Genomic DNA, 25,929 nt, shown 5'->3' on the forward strand with positions numbered 1-25,929 from the left:
TTGCCCTTAGTGTCCAAAGTTGCCCTTAGTGTTGGGTGGGGTTACTAGGCTATGGGGATAGGGTGGAGGTGTGTACCTTGGGTAGGGTGCTCTTTCCAAGAGCCGGTGCAGACTCGATGGGCCGAATGGCACTGTAAATTCTATGAAATCCCCCCCCTAAATCCGCCACCCCTCGCTTTGAACTTGTGTCCCCTCGTAACTGACCCTTCAACTGAGGGGAACAGCTACTCCCCATCCACCCTGTCCATGATCATCTTGTGCACCTCAATCAGGTCACCCCTCAGTCTTCTCCGCTCCAGAGAAAACAACCCAAGTCTATCCAACCTCTCTCCGTAACTTCAATGTTCCATCCCAGGCAACATCCTGGTGAATCTCCTCTGCACCCCCTCCAGTGCGATCACATCCTTCCTATAATGTGGGGCATGATATGCAAACATTCTGGATGCTTAAATCTGTTTGTGAATCACATTCCCAGCCTGGCTGAATGATCCAATTGGAAGGAGAAGCTGCAATTGGCAGTTCTCCATTCACCTGCAGGGACTACATCTCCCAGAGTACATCACAGCCCCAGCAGCACCTTCCCCATCCTGTACTCCCTCTCTGCATTGGCCAAAGAGGAGTGTGTGTGTGAGGCCTCCTCCACTCACAAAGGCCTTCCCTAAGATGGCAGAACAGTTTGCAATGTGTTCTTGAATCCGGGGCTGCAAGTTGCACAAAGATAAAGGGAGGGGAATAAAGTGGGTTGTGAGTATTGTGTGTTTTTTCCCCCAAAAGGTGTTGTCTAACTTCTGAGCTGAATGCTCACAGATGATTTAAAACTGCTGTTTGCACAGGTTATGTTGGTGAATGCTTGTTTTTGTGGCTAGTTTGTTTCCAGCTACGGCTACATTGTTGCTAAGACATTGTTTGGTTGCAGAGGGATGATGGTTCTGGGGGGGGGGGGGCTACATTGTCATGTTCAGCACAAGGCAGTCTCCCTTTGTAACAATGTTATCAGCTGCTGTTTAATCTATCTCCTTAGTTCAATCATTAACACAGGTCTGGTCAATAACTGCTGTAAAACATGTCTTATTTACTTCAAACCCCCCCCTGGATAATTTGCTGTGCCTCTGTGATGTTTTGTGTAGAATTGTGAAACATGGTCCAGGGTCCCAGGTTCGATTCCCGGCTGGGTCACTGTCTGTGCGGAGTCTGCACGTCTTCCCCGTGTCTGCGTGGGTTTCCTCCGGGTGCCCCGGTTTCCTCCCACAGTCCAAAGATGTGCGGGTTAGGTGGATTGGCCATGCTAAATTGCCCGTAGTGTCCTAATAAAAGTAAGGTTAAGGGCGGGGTTGTTGGGTTACGGGTATAGGGTGGATACGTGGGTTTGAGTAGGGTGATCATGGCTCGGCACAACATCGAGGGCCGAAGGGCCTGTTCTGTGCTGTACTGTTCTATGTTCTATGTTCTATGGGCAGAAACACATCACAATAATTGCAGCAATTCATCGTCTGTTAGTACCGTGCAGAAGGAGGCCATTCAGCCCATCGAGTTTGCACTGACCCCCCCCTCTCTCTCAAAGAACACCCTACCTTAGACTCACAACCGACCCTGTCCCAGTAACCCCCCCCCCCCCCCTAACCTTTTTGGACACTCAGGGGGAATTAATCAATGCCGATCCACTAGCCTGCACATCTTTGGACTGCGGGAGCAAACCCACACAGACACGGGAAGAAGTACGAATAATCCTGTTGTGACGCGAGGTGGGAATTGAACCCGGGTCCCTAGTGCTGTGAGGCAGCAGTGCTAACCACTGTGCCGCTTATAAGTGTAATGTAGAAGGGAGATTGCCCAAAGATGTTCGGGTCGGGTGGATTGGCCGTGTTAAATTGGGAATGGGTCAAGGTGGGATGTGCGTTCGGAGGGTCGGTGCGGACTCGATGGGCCGAATGGCCTCCTGCATGTCGGGATTCTATGATAAACCTTTGATAAATTGTGGTGTTGTGGCAATGTCACTGTAATCCAGCGGGCTAGGCTGGATTAGTGTGTCTGGGGACAGGGGTCCAAAGTCTCGCCCTCTCCTGGGATTTGGAAGTCAGTCTCAGTAATGGGGCCACAAAGTTCTAATTGGTTTGAACGATCTTGGTTTGTTGTAAAAAGCCGTCCGGTTCACTGATGTCCTCTTTCATGAAGGAAATCTGCCGTCCATACCCAGCCTGGACTACATGTGACTCCAGACTCCCAGTGATGCGGTTGACTTTTTTAACTGCCCCTCTGAAGTGGCCGAGCGAGCCATTCCATTCCAGGGCAGTTAATGCTGGGCCTTTGTCGGGAATGTGCAAACAGGTGAGAGTCGACCCTTCAGCCCCTCGATCCTGTTCCGCCATTCTATACGATTATAGTATGGCTGCCCTGTGTTTAAAATTCCACCTTTGCCCCCGGTAACCTTTGTCGAACGAGAATCTTATCTGCAATAATATAAAAGGAATATGCAGCATGGTCGGCACAGGCTTGGAGGGCCGAAGGGCCTGTTCCTGTGCTGTACTTGTTCTTTGTTCTTCTTTGACCCTGTTCCACCGCCTTCTGAGAATTCCAAACTTGCACGACCCTCGAGAGAAAAGAATTCTCCTCATCTCTGTCTTAAGGGGGGCAGCACGGTGGCACGGTGGTTAGCATTGCTGCCTACGGCGCTGAGGACCCGGGTTCGAATCCCGGCCCTGGGTCACTGTCCGTGTGGAGTTTGCACATGCTCCCTGTGTTTGCGTGGGTTTCACCCCCCACAACCCAAAGATGTGCAGGGTAGGTGAATTGGCCATGCTAAATTGCCCCTTAATTGGAAAAAATAATTGGGTACTCTAAATTTATAAAAAAAAAAAAAATCTCTGTCTTAAGGTCGACCCCTTTAATTTTAAAAGCGTCCTGGACTCGACCATTCTGTCCTTGTCCATTTTGTCGACACTGTTCAGGATCTTTTATACTTCAATCCAGTTACCCCTCACTCTCCTGAATAAACCTTTTAAAAAGAACGTTAATGTTTGCACAGCAGGATTATTTTGGGGAAAAGTGGATTGCAACTTTTGAAGTGAGTCAAAGTCTTTTAACGTGGAACAATGGAAAATAGGAGCAGGAGGAGGCCGTTTGGCCCTTCGAGCCTGCTCCTCCTTCAATGAGGTTGATGGTGGTTGTCAGTTGTCCTCGCCTCACGGACAGACCACAAGGTGCCGAGTGCACCGGCCTCGTAAACCAGCTTCCTGGTCCCAGGAGTTCAATGTTTATTCTCTCCGTGTTTTGGGAGTTGGTTGAAGAGGGTAGGGCCTCCCGATATGAGTACCGGGTTAGAATGCTACCGTGCAGAAGAGAGGCGATTCGGCCCATCGAGTCTGCACTGACACTCCGAAACGGCTAACTGGGCGGCCGCCCCTCACTGTCCTGGCAGTTAACCTCTTTGGACACTAAGGGGCAATTTAGCGTGGCCAATCCCCCTACCCTGCACATGTTTGGGTTGTGGGGGTGAGACCCACGCAGACACGGGGAGAATGTGCAAACTCCACACGGACAGTGACCCAGAGCCGGGATCGAACCTGGGACCTCGGCGCCGTGAGGCAGCTGTGCTAACCACTGTGCCACCGTGCTGCCCTCTGCTGGGGGCTAATCTTTTTTTTTTAATAAACAATTTTATTGAGGTAGTTTTTGGCTTTATAAACAGTTACAGACATCATCAGAAAGGAGGCAAAAATGTGCAAACATCCATGTACTTTCAATACTTCAATCGTAACATACTGCACAAGCCCGCTCCCCTCCACCGGTACTACCCGCCATATTTCCCCTCCTACTCTACTCTACCCCCCCCCCCCTCCCCCCACCCCCCTGCTGACGCTCACTCTCCCGCAAAGAAGTCAATAAATGGTTGCCACCTCCGGGCGAACCCCTGCACAGATCCCCTCAAGGCGAACTTAATTTTTTCCATCCCCAGGAAACTCGACATGTCCGCAAGCCACAACTCAGTCTTCGGGGGCTTTGAGTCCCTCCACGCCAATAATATTCGTCGCCGGGCTATCAGGGAAGCCAAGGCCAAAACATTGGCCTCTTTCTCCCCCTGGACGCCCGGGTCTTCCGAAACCCCAAAAATTGCCAGCCCTGGACTCATCACCACCCTTGTTTTTAGCACCCGGGACATGATCCCCGCAAATCCCTCCCAGTACCCCCTCAGCTCATGCTGGGGGCTAATCTTGACATCCAACTTGTCCGTAGCCCCTGTCCTTTGCTGCGCCCTCTCCAGTACCTCAATTCCCAGGACCACAACACCAGTGCAGGCCCAACAGTCAATCACAGAATAATACAGCCCGCAGACCCTTCGGCCCATCAAATCTGCCCCGATGCATGAAAAACACCTGACCTGTCTACCTAATCCCATTTGCCAGCACTTGGCCTACAGCCTGGAATGTTTTTTAAAAATATAAATTTAGAGTACCCATTTCATTTTTTCCAATTAAGGGGCAATTTAGCGTGGCCAATCCACCTATCCTGCACATCTTTGGGTTGTGTGCAGACTCCAAATGGACAGTGACCTGGGGCGAGGATCGAACCCGGGTCCTTGGCATTGTGAGGCAGCAGTGCTAACCACTGTGCTACCGTCCCGCACTAGCCTGGAATGTTGGGTCGGGCCAATTGCCCATCCAGGTACTTTTTAAAGGATGTGAGGCAACCCGCCCTCTACCCCCCTCCCAGGCAGCGCGTTCCAGACCCTCACCCCCCTCCCAGGCAGCACGTTCCAGACCCTCACCCCCCTCCCAGGCAGCGCGTTCCAGACCCTCACCACCCTCTGGGTAAAAAGGTTTCCCCTCAAATCCCCCCTGAACCTCCTGCCCCTCACCGTGAACTTGTGTCCCCCCTCGTAACTGACCCTTCAACTAAGGGGAACAGCTGCTCCCTATCCACCCTGTCTATGCCCCTCATAATCTTTTTTTTTTTAATAAACATTTTATTGAGGTATTTTTGGTATAGTAACAAGAACAAAATAAACAATGTACATGAAACTGTAAACATAGAGCAAAAGCCGTCTCCCTACCTTACAGGCCCCACCTTTATTAACCCCCTACTCTAAACTAAACTAACCCCCCCCTTTCTGCCGATGATTGATTTTTCGCGAAGAAGTCGATGAACGACTGCCACCTCCGGGTGAACCCTAACAGGGACCCTCTCGAGGCGAACTTGATTTTCTCCAAACAGAGAAAGCTAGCCATGTCCGATAGCCAGGTCTCCGACTTCGGGGGCTTTGAGTCCCTCTATGCTAATAGTATCCGTCTCCGGGCTACCAGGGAAGCAAAGGCCAGAACGTCTGCCTCTTTCTCCTCCTGGATTCCTGGATTTTCCGACACCCCGAAAATCGCCACCTCTGGACTCGATGCCGCCCTTGTTTTGAATACCGTGGACATGACATCCACAAACCCCTGCCAAAATCCCCGAAGCTTCGGGCATGTCCAGTACATGTGGACATGGTTCGCTGGTCCTCCCGCACATTTTGCACACCAGTCTTCCACCCCAAAGAATCTGCTCACCCGGGAACACTGTCATGTGGGCCCGATGAACTGTATCAGGCTGAGCCTGGCACATGTTGTGGTCGCGTTGACTCAACATGTCCGCCCAGAGACCATCCTCTATCTCTCCCCCCAGCTCCTCTTCCCACTTTCGCTTCAGCTCCTCGGTCTGCGTCTCCTCCGCCTCCTTCTAAATGTCCGAGACGCTCCCTTCTCCTACCCACCCTCTGGAAACTACCCTGTCCTGAATCCCCCTTAGCGGTAGGAGCGGGAAGGTTGATACCTGTTTACCTGAAGGAAATCTCGCACCTGCAGGTATCTAAATTTGTTTCCCTTCGCCAACCCAAACTTCTCCTCCAGCGCCCTCACACTCAGAAAGGTCCCCTCGATAAACAAGTTCCCCATCCTCTCAATCCTCGCTCTCCGCCATACCCGAAACCCCCCATCCATACTTCCCGGGGCAAACCGGTGATTATCACAGATTGGGGCCCAGACCGATGCTCCCATTGCTCCCACATGTCTCCTCCATTGCCCCAAGACTCTCAGGGCCTCCACCACCATGGGGCTGGTGGAATACCGTGCCAGCGGGAACGGCAAAGGCGCAGTTACCAACGCCCTCAAACTGGTGCCTTACATGAAGCCGCCTCCATACCCGCCCACACCGTCCCCTCTGCCCCTCACAATCCTGTCCACCTCGATCAGGTCACCCCTCCGCCTTCTCTGCTCCAGCGAAAACAACCCAAGTCTATCCAACCTCTCTCCGTAACTTCAATGTTCCATCCCAGGCAACATCCTGGTGAATGGCCTCTGCACCCCCTCCAGTCCAATCACATCCCTCCTATAATGTGGTGACCAGAATTGCTCACAGTTCTCCAACTGTGACCTCACCAAAGTTCTGTACAACTCCAACATGACCTCCCTGCTTTTGTAATTAATGCCTCGATTGATAAAGGCAAGTGTCCCATATGCCTATTTCACCCCCCGATTAACCTGCCCTCTGCCTTCAGAGATCTATGGACAAAACACGCCAATGTCCATCTGTAAACTGGCCATGTTCAGCCAGTTGAATGGGCAATTGGATGGTTGGCCCAGTTGAATGGGCAATTGGACCGATTGGCCCAGTTGAATGGGCAATTGGACCGATTGGCCCAGTTGAATGGGCAATTGGACCGATTGGCCCAGTTGAATGGGCAATTGGATGGTTGGCCCAGTTGAATGGGCAATTGGATGGTTGGCCCAGTTGAATGGGCAATTGGACCGATTGGCCCAGTTGAATGGGCAATTGGATGGTTGGCCCAGTTGAATGGGCAATTGGACCGATTGGCCCAGTTGAATGGGCAATTGGATGGTTGGCCCAGTTGAATGGGCAATTGGACCGATTGGCCCAGTTGAATGGGCAATTGGATGGTTGGCCCAGTTGAATGGGCAATTGGATGGTTGGCCCAGTTGAATGGGCAATTGGATGGTTGGCCCAGTTGAATGGGCAATTGGATGGTTGGCCCAGCTGAGCTGCCCCTCGGTTAGCCAGTCGAGTTGTTATTGTGTGAGAAACATAAAGATAGAATTTCTTGCTCACAGATGGCATTGTGGGGCGATATATTGCACCGGCTCTTGGAAAGAACACCCTACCCAAGGTCAACACCTCCACCCTATCCCCATAACCCAGTAACCCCACGGGCAATTTTGAGGAGGAGGGGAATTCAGCTTGTTCGGCCGCAGAGTGTTGTAGTTTGAGTTTAATTGAAGCTTTCTATTTAGAACATGGAACATAGAACAGTACAGCACAGAACAGGCCCTTCGGCCCTCAATGTTGTGCCGAGCCATGATCACCCTACTCACATCTTTGGACTGCGGGAGGAAACCGGAGCACCCGGAGGAAACCCACGCACACAGGGGGAGGACGTGCAGACTCCACACAGACAGTGACCCAGCCGGGAATCAAACCTGGGACCCTGGAGCTGTGAAGCATTGATGCTAACCAACATGCTACCATGCGAGTTCCTCCTTAAGAAGAATAAATGAGCTTAGTTTTAATATAAGTTAAGTTGGCCCACGAAGAAAAGCAAATTGTAGCACCTTTAATCATAGAATCAGTGCAGAAGGAGACCATTCGGCCCATCGAGTCTGCACTGGTCCACCCACCATTTACCCGTAACCCCGTCATTTAACCTGCACATCCCTAAACACAGGCAATTTATCACGGCCAATCCACCTCGCCCGCACGTCTTTGGACTGTGGGAGGAAACCGGAGCACCCGGAGGAAACACACGCAGACCCAAGTCGGGAATCGAACCTGGGATCCTGGCGCTATGAGGCAGCAGTGCTAACCGCCGTGCCGCCCTTCAATGTCCAAAGGCACTTCACGGGAATATTGTAAAAACAAAGTGTGACATCGAGCCGCATGTTGGGTCAGATGATCAAAATCGTAGTCAAGGAGGCAGGTTATAAAGAGGCGAGGGAAAGTGGGACCCAGGCATGGCCACCGATGGTGGAATGTTTATGATTGGGAACGCTGAAGGGACTAGAATTGGACGAGCGCAGCTACCTTCGGAGGGGATCGGGGAGGGGGCGAGGAGGGATTTGAATACAGTGGTTCCAATTTTAAAATCAACACCTTGCTCAGCCAGGAACCAGTGTGGGTCCGAGTGCACAGGGGTGGTAGGGGAATGGGACTTGGTGCTTGTCCTACCCAAGGGGGTGGGGGGGAGTTTGGGGGTTTGGATGACCTTGACTTTGCGAGGGCGACCAGGGGAGACCAGCCGGGAGTTGCCTCCTAGGCTTGACTATCCCCAAAGTCTCGAATGAGGGTTTCGCCATCTGGTGAGCGGACTCCGGCGTGAAGTTGGGCGATTAGGTGTCCTTGGTGATGACGCGAATGTGTTAAGCTGATATTCGGGTAAAACGTGAGACTGGGAGGGGCGGCACGGTGGCGCAGTGGTTAGCACTGCTGCCTCGCGGCACCGAGGACCCGTGTTGTATCCCGGCTCTGTCCGTGTGGAGTTTGCACATTCTCCCCGTGTCTATGGGGGTCTCATCTCCCCCCCCCCCCCCCCCCCACCACCACCACAACCCAAAAAAATGTGCAGGGTAGGTGGATTGGCCACGCCCCTTAATTGGGGAAACATTTTTTTTGGGTATTTTCAATTTAGAACAAAATGTGAGTCAGAGGTTGGAAACAGTCTGGGTTAATCCCAGTCTGTTGCCAGAGACAGAACGGGCATTGAAAACAGTTTTTCTGATATTTAATTGTTCCGTTTAGTTATCTAACAACAGTTCACGTTACGTTTTTTTCACAAGATGGCCACCAGATCCAACAAAAGGTTGACGCTGAAGCGCAAAAGAGGTATTAAAACGGCAAAAAGGTGGGTTTGAAGGAGTGTATTAAAGGAGGTGGGGGTGTTTAGAGAGGGAATTTGAGTTTGGGGCTGAGGTGTTGAGGAGGGAATTTGAGTTTGGGGCTGAGGTGTTGAGGAGGGAATTTGAGTTTGGGGTGTGAGGTGTTGAGGAGGGAATTTGAGTTTGGGCCTGAGGTGTTGAGGAGGGAATTTGAGTTTGGGGCTGAGGTGTTGAGGAGGGAATTTGAGTTTGGGGCTGAGGTGTTGAGTGAATTTGAGTTTGGGGCTGAGGTGTTGAGGAGGGAGTTTGGGGCTGAGGTGTTGAGTGAATTTGAGTTTGGGGCTGAGGTGTTGAGGAGGGAGTTTGAGTTTGGGGCTGAGGTGTTGAGGAGGGAGTTTGAGTTTGGGGCTGAGGTGTTGAGGGAATTTGAGTTTGGGGCTGAGGTGTTGAGGAGGGAATTTGAGTTTGGGGCTGAGGTGTTGAGGGAATTTGAGTTTGGGGCTGAGGTGTTGAGGAGGGAGTTTGAGTTTGGGGCTGAGGTGTTGAGGAGGGAGTTTGAGTTTGGGGCTGAAGTGTTGAGGAGGGAGTTTGAGTTTGGGGCGTGAGGTGTTGAGGAGGGAGTTTGGGGCTGAGGTGTTGAGGAGGGAATTTGAGTTTGGGGCGTGAGGTGTTGAGGAGGGAGTTTGGGGCTGAGGTATTGAGGAGGGAATTTGAGTTTGGTACTGAGGTGTTGAGGAGGGAGTTTGGAGCTGAGGTGTTGAGGAGGGACTTTGAGTTTGGGGCCTGAGGTGTTGAGGAGGGAATTTGAGTTTGGGGCTGAGGTGTTGAGGAGGGAATTTGAGTTTGGGGCTGAGGTGTTGAGGAGGGAGTTTGGGGCCTGAGGTGTTGAGGAGGGAATTTGAGTTTGGGGCTGAGGTGTTGAGGAGGGAATTTGAGTTTGGGGCTGAGGTGTTGAGGAGGGAGTTTGGGGCTGAGGTGTTGAGGAGGGAATTTGAGATTGGGGCTGAGGCGTTGAGGAGGGAATTTGAGATTGGGGCTGAGGTGTTGAGGAGGGAATTTGAGTTTGGGGCTGAGGTGTTGAGGAGGGAATTTGAGTTTGGGGCTGAGGTGTTGAGGAGGGAGTTTGGGGTTGAGGTGTTGAGGAGGGAATTTGAGATTGGGGCTGAGGTGATGAGGAGGGAATTTGTTTGGGGCTGAGGTGTTGAGGAGGGAGTTTGGGGCTGAGGTGTTGAGGAGGGAATTTGAGTTTGGGGCTGAGGTGTTGAGGAGGGAATTTGTTTGGGGCTGAGGTGTTGAGGAGGGAGTTTGGGGCTGAGGTGTTGAGGAGGGAATTTGAGTTTGGGGCTGAGGTGTTGAGGAGGGAGTTTGGGGCTGAGGTGTTGAGGAGGGAGTTTGGGGCTGAGGTGTTGAGGAGGGAGTTTGAGTTTGGGGCTGAGGTGTTGAGGAGGGAATTTGAGTTTGGGGCTGAGGTGTTGAGGAGGGAGTTTGAGTTTGGGGCTGAGGTGTTGAGGAGGGAGTTTGGGGCTGAGGTGTTGAGGGAGTTTGGGGCGTGAGGTGTTGAGGAGGGAGTTTGGGGCTGAGGTGTTGAGGAGGGAGTTTGGGGCTGAGGTGTTGAGGAGGGGATTTGGGGCTGAGGTGTTGAGGAGGGGATTTGAGTTTGGGGCTGAGGCTTTGTTGGGATGGAGGAAATTGTGGATGTGGCAAAAGCCAGAACTAGAGGAATGTAGAAAGGCCGGATGGTTGTCATTCTGGAGGAGGTGGCAAAGGTGGCGACGGCCGAGACCGAGGAGGGCTTTGGAAATAAAAGCGAGAATTTAGCGAGAGGAGGTCTGCTCGCTAAATGGAACATAGCGCCTTGGGAACAGGAGGAGGCCATTCAGCCCCTCAAGTCTTCCCTGCCATTCGCTAAGATCATGGCTGCCTGGTTGTGGTCTTGACTCCATTTTTTTTTACCCACCCACCCACACACACACACATCCACACACACACACACACACACACACACACACACCCACACACCCACCCACACCCCCGCACACCCACACACCCACACCTCCCCTTTGACTCCCTTTACTATCAGAAATATGTCCAACTCAGCGTTGAGTATATTCAATGACTCAGACCTGCCGCCACTCTGCGGGAGACAGAATCCCACATATCAAAAACCTCTCCTCATCTCTCTCTTAAACGGTAGTTGCAGTCTCCCTCGCAATCGGAAAGACCCAATGGGTAGCCATCTTCTCAAGGGACCTCAGGATAGGTTTCAATAAAATCCCCCCTCCTTCTCCGAAAACTCCAATGGGTACAGGCCCAACCTGTTAGCCTTTCTTCATAAGATAAGCCCCTGCAGAGGGATTTGGATAGGTTAAGTGAATGGGCTAGGGTCTGGCAGATGGAATACAATGTTGACAAATGTGAAGTTATCCATTTTGGTAGGAATAACAGCAAACGGGATTATTATTTAAACGATAAAATATTAAAGCATGCCGCTGTGCAGAGAGACTTGGGTGTGCTAGTGCATGAGTCACAGAAGGTTGGTTTACAAGTGCAACAGGTGATTAAGAAGGCAAATGGAATTTTGTCCTTCATTGCTAGAGGGATGGAGTTTAAGACTAGGGAGGTTATGTTGCAATTGTATAAGGTGTTAGTGCGGCCACACCTGGAGTATTGTGTTCAGTTTTGGTCTCCTTACTTGAGAAAGGACGTACTGGCGCTGGAGGGTGTGCAGAGGAGATTCACGAGGTTAATCCCAGAGCTGAAGGGGTTGGATTACGAGGAGAGGTTGAGTAGACTGGGACTGTACTCGTTGGAATTTAGAAGGATGAGGGGGGATCTTATAGAAACATTTAAAATTATGAAGGGAGTAGATAGGATAGATGCGGGCAGGTTGTTTCCACTGGCGGGTGACAGCAGAACTAGGGGGCATAGCCTCAAAATAAGGGGAAGTAGATTTAGGACTGAGTTTAGGAGGAACTTCTTCACCCAAAGGGTTGTGAATCTATGGAATTCCTTGCCCAGTGAAGCAGTTGAGGCTCCTTCATTACATGTTTTTAAGGTAAAGATGAATAGTTTTTTGAAGAATAAAGGGATTAAGGGTTATGGTGTTCGGGCCGGAAAGTGGAGCTGAGTCCACAAAAGATCAGCCATGATCTAATTGAATGGCGGAGCAGGCTCGAGGGGCCAGATGGCCTACTCCTGCTCCTAGTTCTTATGTTCTTATGTTCATTCCAGGTGAGGGCCTCCATGGGGTATGTTGTAGCAGTTGGGCCTATAGGTAACAAAAGCATTGGATAAAGGTTTTGCAACGGATAGGCAGAAGCAAAATATTTTTCCGTTTGGCTCCTTTTAGTCCCTGGCATATTGCAATGTGAGGAAAGTTACCCTTTTCGCAATGCGCCCAGCCACAACCTCAGAGAGATGGCTGGGGTTAGACCACCAACCATTGGCTGGGGGGGGGGGGGGGAATTGTGAATATATTTACAACGTTTCCTTGCACTATTGGACTTGGTCAACTTCATGTGGACTTTTGAATCCTCGCCGACGTGGGGGGGGGGGGGGGGGGGGGGGCGGGGGGCGGGGGGGGGGGGGGGAGGAAGCTTTCATCAATGTGTTTATTTTTGTATCTCCAGAATGTTCTAGAAATGTCCTTCAAACGCGGTGGGGATGATGACTACGGCCTGTTTGATGGGTATGAGAGCACGGAGGACCCCGGCAGCAGCAGCAACGATAACTTCACCGAGGAATCGAGTAATGACATGGAAGATGAAGAAGGTGGTCAGCAGATGGAAGTGGAGTCGGGGTCAATATTAGGAGCGATGGATGATGACGAATCCATCGATGAAAAACTTGGAATGGGTACGTTTTGGGTTTCTTTTATCTTTACATTTTTGAAGTGTTGTTGGGGAAGGCGGCAATCTTCATTGTGGCCGACGACGGTTAGTTCAAAGAATTTACAGTGCAGAAGGAGGCCGTTCGGCCCATCGAGTCTGCACCGGCTCCTAGAAAGAGCACCCTACCCAAGGTCAACACCTCCACCCTATCCCCATAACTCCAGTAACCCCACCCAACACTAAGGGCAATTTTGGACACTAAGGGCAATTTAGCATGGCCAATCCACCTAACCCGCACATCTTTGGACTGTGGGAGGAAACCGGAGCACCCGGAGGAAACCCACGCACACACGGGGAGGACGTGCAGACTCCACACAGACAGTGACCCAAGCCGGAATCGAACCTGGGACCCTGGAGCTGTGAAGCGATTGTGCTATGCACAATGCTACCGTGCTTAAGGACTAAGAAATGGAAGAGAGGTGAAGCTTGTTTAACTTTGAGAATCCAATGACATTAGGAGGGACGGTAAGTGCTGTAAATGGGAGCAGGAAGTTGTTGAAGTTATTCGGATGGTAGAATCCGAAAACAAGGGAAGATAGTGGCGATGGAACTTGACCAGCAATCCAGAGGCTCTGGGGACAAGGGTTCAGATCCCGTCACCAAGTTGGTGGATTTAAAATTCAAATAATAAAAAAAAATCTGGAACTTGATACCCTTAAGTCCTTCAGGGAAGGAAATCTGCCGTCCTTACCCAGTCTGGCCTACATGTGACTCCACACTCGTAGCAATGTGGTTCACTCTTAACTGCTCCTCTGGAATGGCCCAGCAAGTGTCCCTGTCCAAGGGCAATAGGGGATGGGCAATAAATGCCAGTCACGTTCCATATCACGTCACCTCATTTTAGGAAGGATGTGGAAGCTTTGGAAAAGGTGCAAAGGAGATTTACCAGGATGTTGCCTGGAATGGAGAGTAGGTCTTACGAGGAAAGGTTGAGGGTGCTAGGCCTTTTCTCATTGGAACGGAGAAGGATGAGGGGTGACTTGATAGAGGTTTATAAGATGATCAGGGGAATAGATAGAGTAGACAGTCAGAGACTTTTTCCCCGGGTGGAACACACCATTACAAGGGGACATAAATTTAAGATAAATGGTGGAAGATATAGAGGGGATGTCAGAGGTAGGTTCTTTACCCAGAGAGTAGTGGGGGCATGGAATGCACTACCTGTGAAAGTCAGAAAAGTTAGGGACCTTCAAGCGGCTATTGGATAGGTACATGGATTAGGGTAGAATAATGGAGTGTAGGTTAATTTCTTAAGGGCAGCACGGTAGCATTGTGGATAGCACAATTGCTTCACAGCTCCAGGGTCCCAAGTTCGATTTTGACTTGGGTCACTGTCTGTGTGGAGTCTGCACATCCTCCCCGTGACTGCGTGGGTTTCCTCCGGGTGCTCCGGTTTCCTCCCACAGTCCAAAGATGTGCAGGTTGGGTGGATTGGCCATGAAAAATTGTCCAAAATTATACGATTAACCTAGGACAAAAGTTCGGCGCAACATCGTGGGCCGAAGGGCCTGTACTGTGCTGTATTTCTCTATCTAGCTATCTATATCCTGTAAAAAAAAATAAAATAAATAAATTTAGAGTACCCAATTCATTTTTTCCAATTAAGGGGCAATTAACGTGGCCAATCCACCTACCCTGCACATCTTTGGGTGGTGGGGGCGAAACCCACGCAAACACAGGGAGAATGTGCAAACTCCACACGGACTGTGACCCAGAGCCGGGATCGAACCTGGGACCTCGGCGCCGTGAGGCAGCAGTGCTAACCCATGGCGCCACCCTGCTGCCCCCATATCCCGTTAAAGAATACATTTAAAAATAGTAGTCCTGATGTTCATCTCTCTTTCTTCATTGGGATTCATAGAATTCCTGCTGTGCAGAAAGAGGCCATTCGGCCCATCGAGTCTGCACCGACTCCTCGAACGAGCACTCCACCCATATCCGCTCACTCAACTGCCCCTCCTTTCCCCTGTAACCACATACCCTACCTGCAAATCCCTGGACCTCGAAGGGGCAATTTAGCGCGGCCAATCCACCTAACCTGTACATCGGTGGGAGGAAACCGGGGCACCCGGAGGGAACCCACGCAGACACGGGGAGAACGTGCAGACTCCACACGGACAGCGACCCGAATTGAACCCAGGTCCCTGGCGCTGTGGAGCAGGTTTTAGTAAAGCCGGAGATTTGGATGACGTGCCTGTCAGCGTGTTAGAATATTGTGTGTATGTTTTAAAAAACAAAAAATGGGTGGACTCCATGGCTTTTAAATGGGGACTGAGTGATGTCTCCAAAACCTGGTCGAATTGTCCCCTCAGCCCAATATTGTCCAATTGACATTGTTGACGAACCAGAGTGGTTGCTATAGCAACACCATTCCACTCACTCAAGGAGCCTCTTTTCCCCTCGCACAGTCCAGCTCCGCAGATATTCGCGAGGTGAAGTAGAAATATCTACCTGAATTTTGCAACCAAGCCAGTAAAATAGCCCGATCGTTTTCACGCACGTGTTCTGTGGGCCTTGCTCGTAGAGGAAGGGCTACACTTGAATTGTTACCGCGACTTTCTCTTACTGGCGCTGACTGAGGTACTGTACACCCCTAGCTTTTTTGGAGGGTTTTATTTAAGCTTTCCAGCATTTGTTTAATAAGAGGGAAATGGTGGTTGGTGGAACCATCAATTCACCAGACACGTGTTTCCGATGTGAATCTAGGCTTTAATCGACCTACTTCAGAGCCAGCCTGTTACCTGTCGATGAACTCGTAGTGAACTCAGGCTGACTCTGGACACCGGGTATTTATACAGCTGCACTAGGGGGAGGAGTCCTGGGCGGAGCCCAGTACAAGTTCCAGAGTACTCCCAGCGCTACTCCCCCTAGTGGTAGGATAACGCTACTGCGCTTACAAAGACAGCGTGAATTAACATATATACATCTATATATTACATTCACCACAGTGGTGTCGCAGTCACGTTGCTGAACTAATAATCCAAAGGCCCAAGCTATGAGGAGAGACTAAGTTGGGAAGAATTATATTCAGTGCAGCTTTGAAGACTGAGAGGGGATCTCGTAGAAACTTGGAAAATTCTAACGGGATTAGGCAGAAAGAATGTTCCCGATGGTGGGGCAGTCCGGACACTACGGGGGTCATAGTTTGAGGGTAAGGGGTAAACCTTTTCGGACTGAGGTGAGGAGAAATTTCTTCACCCAGAGAGCGGTGAATCTGTGGACTTCGCTACCACAGTAGTTAAGGCCGAAATGTCGTGTAACTTCAAGGAGGAATCCGATAGAAATCTTGGGGCTAATTCAGTGCCCTGATTTCCCCCCCTCCCCCTACCTAATACCACTTGGCCCCTTGAGCCCCAAGAGTTGGGATTAGATAAAGGGGCTAAAGGGATCAAGGGGCGGGGGGGGGAGGGGGGAAGGAGGGATCAGGGTATTGAACTTGATGATCAGCCATGTTAATAATGAATGGGGGCAGCATGGTGGCACAGTGGTTAGCATTGCTGCCTCACGACGCTGAGGACCCGGGTTCGAATCCCGGCCCTGGGTCACTGTCCGTGTGGAGTTTGCACATTCTCCCCGTGTCTGCGTGGGTTTCACCCCCACAACCCAAAGATGTGCAGGATAGGTAGATTGGCCATTCTAAATTGCCCCTTAATTGGAAAAAGTAATTGGGTACTCTAAATTTAAAAAAAAAAAAAAAAAATGTTAATAATGAATGGCGGAGCAGGCTCCAAGGGCCGAATGGCCTCCTCCTGCCTCTATTTTCTATGTATGTTTCTAACATTCTGGGGACAGGGGTCCAGATTCCCCGGCTGGTGGAATTTAAATTCAGTAAATAAAAATCTGGAATTGAAAAACAGACTTGGGAATAGCGACTGTGAAAGCCATTGTCGATTGTCATCAAAACCCATCTGGGTCACTAATGTCCGTCAGGGAAGGAAATCTGCCGTCCTTACCCGGTCTGGCCTACATGTGACTCCAGACCCACAGCGACTCTTAATTGACCCTCCAAAATGGCCGAGCAAGCCACTCAGTTCAAGGGGCAATCAGGGAATGCTGGTCCACATAGCGACAGCAAATCTTTTAAAAAAAAAAAAAAAAACTTTTGAATTTGCCTTCAGTTTTCTGGTTAAAAGTTTCACCTTCTGGTTTTGTTGTTTTTTTTTGGATCTTCCCAGCTACCTGCGAGATGTGCGGGATTGTGGGAGCACGGGACACCTTCTTCTCCAAGACGAAAAGATTCTGCAGCGTCTCCTGTTCCCGAAGCTACTCTTCCAACTCGAAGAAGTCCAGCATCTTGGCAAGGTTGCAGGTTCGTTTCCGGTCTGTTCAGCGACCCCCCGCGCTCGCCGTGCGTGCCTGCGCGTGTTCCAGTCGCGGCCACTATCCCGAGCAAGAGTGGCTGCGTCGTGATCAGGTGAGTCTTTACCCCATGTATAAAATGGATCCCTTTCTCCCATTTCCAAGGGGCAGTTAGGAGTCGACCTCATCGCCGTGTGGGTCTGAGTCATAGGGCGGCACATTGGTTAGCACTGTTGTTCCTCCGGGTGCTCTGGTTTCCTCCCATTCCGCCATTCGTTCTGATCATGGCCGATCATCCAACTCAATAGCCAGACCCTGCTTCCCTCCTCCCATATCCTTTGACCCCCTTTGACCCCCTTTGGTCCACTTGCTGTATCTAACTACTTCTTGCAAATATGCAATGTTGTAGCCTCAGCTACTTCCTGTGGTAACTCTCTGGGTGAAGAATTTTCTCCTCGCCTGTGTCCTCAATGGTCGACCCCGTATCCTCAGACCGTGCCCCCTGGTTCTGGACACGCCCCACCATCGAGGAACATCCTTCCTGCACCTACCCTGTCCAGTCCTGAAAACCTATCAAATTCTGCGATCCTGCTGAAGAGGTATTTAGTTTCTCTCTCTTTTATTCCACAGGGAAAGCCACCCACAAAGAAAGCCAAGGTGTTGAACAAAGCCTCGTGGGTGTCCAAACTGGGGGCCTTTCTGCATCAGTCCAGTGGGGAGGTCAGGCACGGCAATCACAACAGCAATACTGGTGAGACTTCGATCCTCTTCCACATCTCAACTGCTTTGTAAAAAAGGTCCGCTCTCTCTTGGAGTTTGGAATTGCGGAAGTCCTCGCCTACCCAAGCAAAGGCCCCTTGATGCTTGACCAATTGACCATTCTTCAGCCGTGAGCCTTGTCAGAGTCGGGGAGTGGTTCTGACGTGGGAAGAACTTCAAGCGAAGGTGGTCTCGCCCTGGCTGCCCAGATGCCCCAAATACGCTTTCCAATCGCTCCATTAAATATCGATGAGTAAATATCAGGCATTTTTCCTCAGGGTAGCACAGTGGATAGCACAATTGCTTCACAGCTCCAGGGTCGATTCCGGCTTGGGTCACTGTCTGTGTGGAGTCTGTACGTTCTCCCCGTGGGTTTCCTCCGGGTGCTCCGGTTTCCTCCCACAGTCCAAAGATGTGCAGGTTAGGGTGGATTGGCCCTGGATAAATTGCCCTTAGTGACCAAAATCGCCCTTAGTGTTGGGTGGGGTTACTGGGTTATGGGGATAGGGTGGAGGTGTGGACTTTGGGTAGGGTGCTCTTTCCAAGAGCCGGTGCAGACTCGATGGGCCGAATGGCCTCTTTCTGCACTGTACGTTTTATGAGTTCCCAGCCCCCCAGCCTCTGAGCACGGTGGCCAGTTGTGATGCCCCCTGTTGTTAACTAGTCCAGCCAGGGTTATTCTCAGGGCCTTGTATTAGCGAGCCAGGAATTTGGAGTTATCGGGGAGCGCTGAGTTGAGTTATCGGGGAGCGCCGAGTTGAGTTATCGGGGAGCGCCGAGTTGAGTTATCGGGGAGCGCCGAGTTGAGTTATCGGGGAGCGCCGAGTTGAGTTATCGGGGAGCGCCGAGTTGAGTTATCGGGGAGCGCCGAGTTGAGTTATTGGGGAGCGCCGAGTTGAGTTATCGGGGAGGCCCAGTTGAGTTATCGGGGAGCACCGCGTTGAGTTATCGGGGAGCGCCGAGTTGAGTTATCGGGGAGCGCCGAGTTGAGTTATCGGGGAGCGCCGCGTTGAGTTATTGGGGAGCGCCGGGTTGAGTCATCGGGGAGCGGCGAGTTATCGGGGAGCGGCGAGTTGAGTTATCGGGGAGGGCCGAGTTGAGTTATCGAGGGTGCCGAGTTGAGTTATCGAGGGTGCCGAGTTGAGTTATCGGGGAGCGCCGAGTTGAGTTATCGGGGAGCGGCGAGTTGAGTTATCGGGGAGCGGCGAGTTGAGTTATCGGGGAGCGGCGAGTTGAGTTATCGGGGAGCGGCGAGTTGAGTTATCGGGGAGCGCCGCGTTGAGTTATCGGGGAGCGCCGCGTTGAGTTATCGGGGAGCGCCGAGTTGAGTTATCGGGGAGCGGCGAGTTGAGTTATCGGGGAGCGGCGAGTTGAGTTATCGGGGAGCGGCGAGTTGAGTTATCGGGGAGCGCCGAGCTGAGTTATCGGGGAGCGGCGAGTTGAGTTATCGGGGAGCGGCGAGCTGAGTTATCGGGGAGCGGCGAGCTGAGTTATCGGGGAGCGGCGAGTTGAGTTATCGGGGAGCGGCGAGTTGAGTTATCGGGGAGCGGCGAGTTGAGTTATCGGGGAGCGGCGAGTTGAGTTATCGGGGAGCGGCGAGTTGAGTTATCGGGGAGCGGCGAGCTGAGTTATCGGGGAGCGGCGAGCTGAGTTATCGGGGAGCGCCGAGTTGAGTTATCGGGGAGCGCCGAGTTGAGTTATCGGGGAGCGCCGAGTTGAGTTATCGGGGAGCGCCCAGTTGATCATCTTTCCTCTGTTCTGAAAATATCAAAGTCACAAATGGCATCCTGTGTTACTGTGACACAGTTTCACAAGTTTCCCTCCCTGTTTAACCAATTTATTGGGAGTTTTTGTTTGAAGGAGTAACATGCACTGTGGATAAAGGAGAACCGGTGGATGTACTGTACCTGGAATTCCAGAAGGTATTTGATAAGGTGCTACATCAAATGTTATTGCAGATACTAAAAGCTCGTGGTTTAGGGGGATAACATATTAGCCTGGATAGAAGATTGGCTGGCTGGCAGAGAACACTGAGTATGCATGAATAGGTCTTTGTCTGATTGGCTGGATGTGACAAGTGGAGTCTGTGCTGGGGCCTCAAAGTTTTACAGTTTACATCAGTAACTCAGTTGAGGGGGGTGAGGCGTGGTAGATAAATTTGCAGATGATACAAAGATAGGTCGCAAAGTTAGTTGTATTGAAGACATAAGGAATTTGCAGATAGATGGGTTCAGTGAGTGGGAAAAACACCTGGAAGATGGAATATAACGTGGGAAAATGAGAACTTCTTCACCTTGACAGGAAAAATAAAAAAGCCGGGTGGGTAAACGGAGAACGAGTGGCGAATTCCAAGGTGCAGAGGGATCTAGGTGTCATCGTGCATGAGCAACATAAGGTTAGAATGGAGGTGCAGCGTGTAATCAAGAATGGAATGTTCTCCCTTCTCCGAGGGATTGAACATAACGGTAAGGACGTTACGCTTCAGTTATGCAGGGCAATGGTCAGACCGCATACTGTGAGCAATTTTGGTCTCCTTATTTAAGGAAGGATGTAAATGTGTGGGAGGTGGTTTGGAGGAGGTTTAGAAGATTGAGGCAGCAGCGTTGCCGCGAGGCAGCCGTGTCACCGTGAGGCAGCCGTGTCACCGTGAGGCAGCCGTGTCACCGTGAGGCAGCAGCGTCTCCGTGAGGCAGCCGTGTCACCGTGAGGCAGCCGCGTCGCCGTGAGGCAGCAGCGTCACCGTGAGGCAGCAGCGTCGCCGTGAGGCAGCAGCGTCACCGTGAGGCAGCAGCGTCGCCGTGAGGCAGCCGTGTCGCCGTGAGGCAGCAGCGTCTCCGTGAGGCAGCAGCGTCGCCGTGAGGCAGCAGAGTCACCGTGAGGCAGCCGTGTCACCGTGAGGCAGCAGCGTCACCGTGAGGCAGCAGCGTCACCGTGAGGCAGCAGCGTCACCGTGAGGCAGCAGAGTCGCCGTGAGGCAGCAGCGTCACCGTGAGGCAGCAGCGTCACCGTGCCCGTCACCGTGAGGCAGCAGCGTCACCGTGCCCGTCACCGTGAGGCAGCAGCGTCACCGTGAGGCAGGGTCACCGTGAGGCAGCAGCGTCACCGTGAGGCAGCAGCGTCGCCGTGAGGCAGCATCGTCGCCGTGAGGCAGCCGCGTCACCGTGCCCGTCACCGTGAGGCAGCAGAGTCACCGCGAGGCAGCAGCGTCGCCGTGAGGCAGCGGCGTCACCGTGAGGCAGCGGCGTCACCGTGAGGCAGCGGCGTCACCGTGAGGCAGCCGTGTCACCGTGAGGCAGCGGCGTCGCCGTGAGGCAGCAGCGTCGCCGTGAGGCAGCGTCGCCGTGAGGCAGCAGCGTCGCCGTGAGGCAGCAGCGTCACCGTGAGGCAGCAGCGTCACCGTGAGGCAGCAGCGTCACCGTGAGGCAGCGTCGCCGTGAGGCAGCAGCGTCGCCGTGAGGCAGCAGCGTCGCCGTGAGGCAGCAGCGTCACCGTGAGGCGGCAGCGTCACCGTGAGGCGGCAGCGTCGCCGTGAGGCAGCAGCGTCACCGTGAGGCAGCCGTGTCACCGTGAGGCAGCCGTGTCACCGTGAGGCAGCAGCGTCACCGTGAGGCAGCAGCTTCACCGTGAGGCAGCCGTGTCGCCGTGAGGCAGCAGCGTCGCCGTGAGGCAGCAGCGTCGCCGTGAGGCAGCAGCGTCGCCGTGAGGCAGCCGTGTCACCGTGAGGCAGCAGCGTCACCGTGAGGCAGGGTCACCGTGAGGCAGCAGCGTCACCGTGAGGCAGCAGCGTCGCCGTGAGGCAGCAGCGTCACCGTGAGGCAGCAGCGTCGCCGTGAGGCAGCCGTGTCACCGTGAGGCAGCAGAGTCGCCGTGAGGCAGCAGAGTCACCGTGAGGCAGCAGCGTCACCGTGCCCGTCACCGTGAGGCAGCAGAGTCGCCGTGAGGCAGCCGTGTCACCGTGAGGCAGCAGAGTCGCCGTGAGGCAGCAGAGTCACCGTGAGGCAGCAGCGTCACCGTGCCCGTCGCCGTGAGGCAGCAGAGTCACCGTGAGGCAGCAGCGTCACCGTGAGGCAGCCGTTTCACCGTGTCCGTCACCGTGAGGCAGCCGTGTCACCGTGAGGCAGCAGAGTCACCGTGAGGCAGCCGTGTCACCGTGAGGCAGCAGCGTCGCCGTGAGGCAGCAGCGTCACCGTGAGGCAGCAGCGTCGCCGTGAGGCAGCAGAGTCACCGTGAGGCAGCCGTGTCACCGTGAGGCAGCAGCGTTACCGTGAGGCAGCAGAGTCACCGTGAGGCAGCAGCGTCACCGTGAGGCAGCAGAGTCACCGTGAGGCAGCCGTGTCACCGTGAGGCAGCAGCGTCGCCGTGAGGCAGCCGTGTCACCGTGAGGCAGCAGCGTCACCGTGAGGCAGCCGTGTCACCGTGAGGCAGCAGCGTCGCCGTGAGGCAGCAGCGTCGCCGTGAGGCAGCGGCGTCACCGTGAGGCAGCAGCGTCGCCGTGAGGCAGCAGAGTCACCGTGAGGCAGCAGAGTCACCGTGAGGCAGCAGCGTCACCGTGAGGCAGCAGCGTCACCGTGAGGCAGCCGCGTCACCGTGAGGCAGCAGCGTCACCGTGAGGCAGCAGCGTCACCGTGAGGCAGCAGCGTCGCCGTGAGGCAGCAGCGTCGCCGTGAGGCAGCCGTGTCACCGTGAGGCAGCAGGGTCACCGTGAGGCAGCAGCGTCGCCGTGAGGCAGCGGCATCACCGTGAGGCAGCCGCGTCACCGTGAGGCAGCAGAGTCACCGTGAGGCCGCCGTGTCACCGTGAGGCAGCGTCGCCGTGAGGCAGCAGAGTCACCGTGAGGCAGCAGCGTCGCCGCGAGGCAGCCGTGTCGCCGTGAGGCAGCAGCGTCACCGTGAGGCAGCAGAGTCGCCGTGAGGCAGCAGCGTCACCGTGAGGCAGCAGCGTCACCGTGCCCGTCACCGTGAGGCAGCAGCGTCACCGTGCCCGTCACCGTGAGGCAGCAGCGTCACCGTGAGGCAGGGTCACCGTGAGGCAGCAGCGTCACCGTGAGGCAGCAGCGTCACCGTGAGGCAGCCGTGTCACCGTGAGGCAGCAGCGTCACCGTGAGGCAGCAGCGTCACCGTGAGGCAGCCGTGTCACCGTGAGGCAGCAGCGTCACCGTGAGGCAGCAGCGTCACCGTGAGGCAGCAGCGTCACCGTGCCCGTCACCGTGAGGCAGCAGCGTCACCGTGCCCGTCACCGTGAGGCAGCAGCGTCACCGTGAGGCAGGGTCACCGTGAGGCAGCAGCGTCACCGTGAGGCAGCAGCGTCACCGTGAGGCAGCCGTGTCACCGTGAGGCAGCAGCGTCACCGTGAGGCAGCAGCGTCACCGTGAGGCAGCCGTGTCACCGTGAGGCAGCAGCGTCACCGTGAGGCAGCAGCGTCACTGTGAGGCAGGGTCACCGTGAGGCAGCAGCGTCACCGTGAGGCAGCAGCGTCACCGTGAGGCAGCCGTGTCACCGTGAGGCAGCAGGGTCACCGTGAGGCAGCGGAGTCACCGTGAGGCAGCGTTACCGTGAGGCAGCAGCGTTACCGTGAGGCAGCAGCGTCACCGTGAGGCAGCAGCGTTACCGTGAGGCAGCAGCGTTACCGTGAGGCAGCAGCGTCGCCGTGAGGCAGCAGCGTCACCGTGAGGCAGCCGTGTCACCGTGAGGCAGCAGAGTCACCGTGAGGCAGCAGCGTTACCGTGAGGCAGCAGCGTCACCGTGAGGCAGCAGCGTCGCCGTGAGGCAGCAGCGTCGCCGTGAGGCAGCGGCGTCGCCGTGAGGCAGCGGCGTCACCGTGAGGCAGCAGAGTCGCCGTGAGGCAGCCGCGTCGCCGTGAGGCAGCAGCGTCGCCGCGAGGCAGCCGTGTCACCGTGAGGCAGCCGTGTCACCGTGAGGCAGCCGTGTCACCGTGAGGCAGCAGCGTCTCCGTGAGGCAGCCGTGTCGCCGTGAGGCAGCCGCGTCGCCGTGAGGCAGCCGTGTCGCCGTGAGGCAGCAGCGTCTCCGTGAGGCAGCAGAGTCACCGTGAGGCAGCCGTGTCACCGTGAGGCAGCCGTGTCACCGTGAGGCAGCAGCGTCACCGTGAGGCAGCAGCGTCGCCGTGAGGCAGCAGAGTCGCCGTGAGGCAGCAGCGTCACCGTGAGGCAGCAGCGTCACCGTGCCCGTCACCGTGAGGCAGCAGCGTCACCGTGCCCGTCACCGTGAGGCAGCAGCGTCACCGTGAGGCAGGGTCACCGTGAGGCAGCAGCGTCACCGTGAGGCAGCAGCGTCACCGTGAGGCAGCCGTGTCACCGTGAGGCAGCAGCGTCACCGTGAGGCAGCAGGGTCGCCGTGAGGCAGCGGCGTCGCCGTGAGGCAGCGGCGTCGCCGTGAGGCAGCGGCGTCACCGTGAGGCAGCCGTGTCACCGTGAGGCAGCAGCGTCACCGTGAGGCAGCGGCGTCGCCGTGAGGCAGCAGCGTCACCGTGAGGCAGCGGCGTCACCGTGAGGCAGCGGCGTCGCCGTGAGGCAGCAGCGTCGCCGTGAGGCAGCAGCGTCGCCGTGAGGCAGCCGCGTCACCGTGCCCGTCACCGTGAGGCAGCAGAGTCGCCGCGAGGCAGCGGCGTCACCGTGAGGCAGCGGCGTCACCGTGAGGCAGCGGCGTCACCGTGAGGCAGCGGCGTCACCGTGAGGCAGCGGCGTCGCCGTGAGGCAGCAGCGTCGCCGTGAGGCAGCAGCGTCGCCGTGAGGCAGCAGCGTCACCGTGAGGCAGGGTCACCGTGAGGCAGCGGCGTCACCGTGAGGCAGCCGCGTTACCGTGAGGCAGCCGCGTCGCCGTGAGGCAGCAGCGTCGCCGTGAGGCAGCAGCGTCACCGTGAGGCAGCAGCGTCACCGTGAGGCAGCAGCGTCACCGTGAGGCAGCGTCGCCGTGAGGCAGCAGCGTCACCGTGAGGCAGCGTCGCCGTGAGGCAGCAGCGTCACCGTGAGGCAGCAGCGTCACCGTGAGGCGGCAGCGTCGCCGTGAGGCAGCAGCGTCACCGTGAGGCAGCCGTGTCACCGTGAGGCAGCCGTGTCACCGTGAGGCAGCCGAGTCACCGTGAGGCAGCAGCGTCACCGTGAGGCAGCAGCTTCACCGTGAGGCAGCCGTGTCACCGTGAGGCAGCAGCGTCGCCGTGAGGCAGCAGCGTCGCCGTGAGGCAGCCGTGTCGCCGTGAGGCAGCAGCGTCGCCGTGAGGCAGCAGCGTCACCGTGAGGCAGCAGCGTCGCCGTGAGGCAGCCGTGTCACCGTGAGGCAGCAGCGTCACCGTGAGGCAGGGTCACCGTGAGGCAGCAGCGTCACCGTGAGGCAGCAGCGTCGCCGTGAGGCAGCAGCGTCACCGTGAGGCAGCAGCGTCGCCGTGAGGCAGCCGTGTCACCGTGAGGCAGCAGAGTCGCCGTGAGGCAGCAGAGTCACCGTGAGGCAGCAGCGTCACCGTGAGGCAGCAGAGTCGCCGTGAGGCAGCAGAGTCACCGTGAGGCAGCAGAGTCGCCGTGAGGCAGCCGTGTCACCGTGAGGCAGCAGCGTCACCGTGAGGCAGCAGAGTCACCGTGAGGCAGCAGCGTCGCCGTGAGGCAGCAGAGTCACCGTGAGGCAGCCGTTTCACCGTGTCCGTCACCGTGAGGCAGCAGAGTCGCCGTGAGGCAGCCGTGTCACCGTGAGGCAGCCGTGTCACCGTGAGGCAGCAGAGTCACCGTGAGGCAGCAGCGTCACCGTGAGGCAGCAGCGTCGCCGTGAGGCAGCAGAGTCACCGTGAGGCAGCCGTGTCACCGTGAGGCAGCAGCGTTACCGTGAGGCAGCAGAGTCACCGTGAGGCAGCGGCGTCGCCGTGAGGCAGCAGCATCACCGTGAGGCAGCGGCGTCACCGTGAGGCAGCAGCGTCACCGTGAGGCAGCCGTGTCACCGTGAGGCAGCAGCGTCGCCGTGAGGCAGCGGCGTCGCCGTGAGGCAGCGGCGTCACCGTGAGGCAGCCGCGTCACCGTGAGGCAGCAGCGTCACCGTGAGGCAGCAGCGTCACCGTGAGGCAGCAGCGTCACCGTGAGGCAGCAGCGTCACCGTGAGGCAGCAGCGTCACCGTGAGGCAGCAGCGTCGC

The 25,929-nt window shown here is 55.1% G+C and overlaps 1 protein-coding gene across 3 annotated transcripts in view; it reads left to right on the top strand.

Annotated features, from left to right (window-relative positions):
• Positions 1-590: 590 nt before the first annotated feature.
• The window catches only part of LOC119956502 (lethal(3)malignant brain tumor-like protein 2), a 234,424-nt gene continuing 209,085 nt past the window's right edge, over positions 591-25,929 (top strand). Inside the window, exons 1-4 of one of the 3 annotated variants that reach the window (XM_038783779.1) lie at positions 591-744; positions 12,482-12,707; positions 16,918-17,051; positions 17,672-17,792. In XM_038783779.1, the coding sequence (XP_038639707.1) occupies positions 12,494-12,707; positions 16,918-17,051; positions 17,672-17,792 (469 nt within the window). In that variant the 5' untranslated portion in view covers positions 591-744; positions 12,482-12,493. Of the gene's footprint in view, positions 745-11,887; positions 11,908-12,481; positions 12,708-16,917; positions 17,052-17,671; positions 17,793-25,929 lie in introns of those variants that run through there. The other 2 variants (XM_038783780.1, XM_038783782.1) reach the window with 2 other exon arrangements.

The sequence above is a fragment of the Scyliorhinus canicula genome, chromosome 23 (assembly GCF_902713615.1).
Source record: "Scyliorhinus canicula chromosome 23, sScyCan1.1, whole genome shotgun sequence".
In the NCBI taxonomy this organism is placed as follows: Eukaryota; Metazoa; Chordata; class Chondrichthyes; order Carcharhiniformes; family Scyliorhinidae; genus Scyliorhinus; species Scyliorhinus canicula.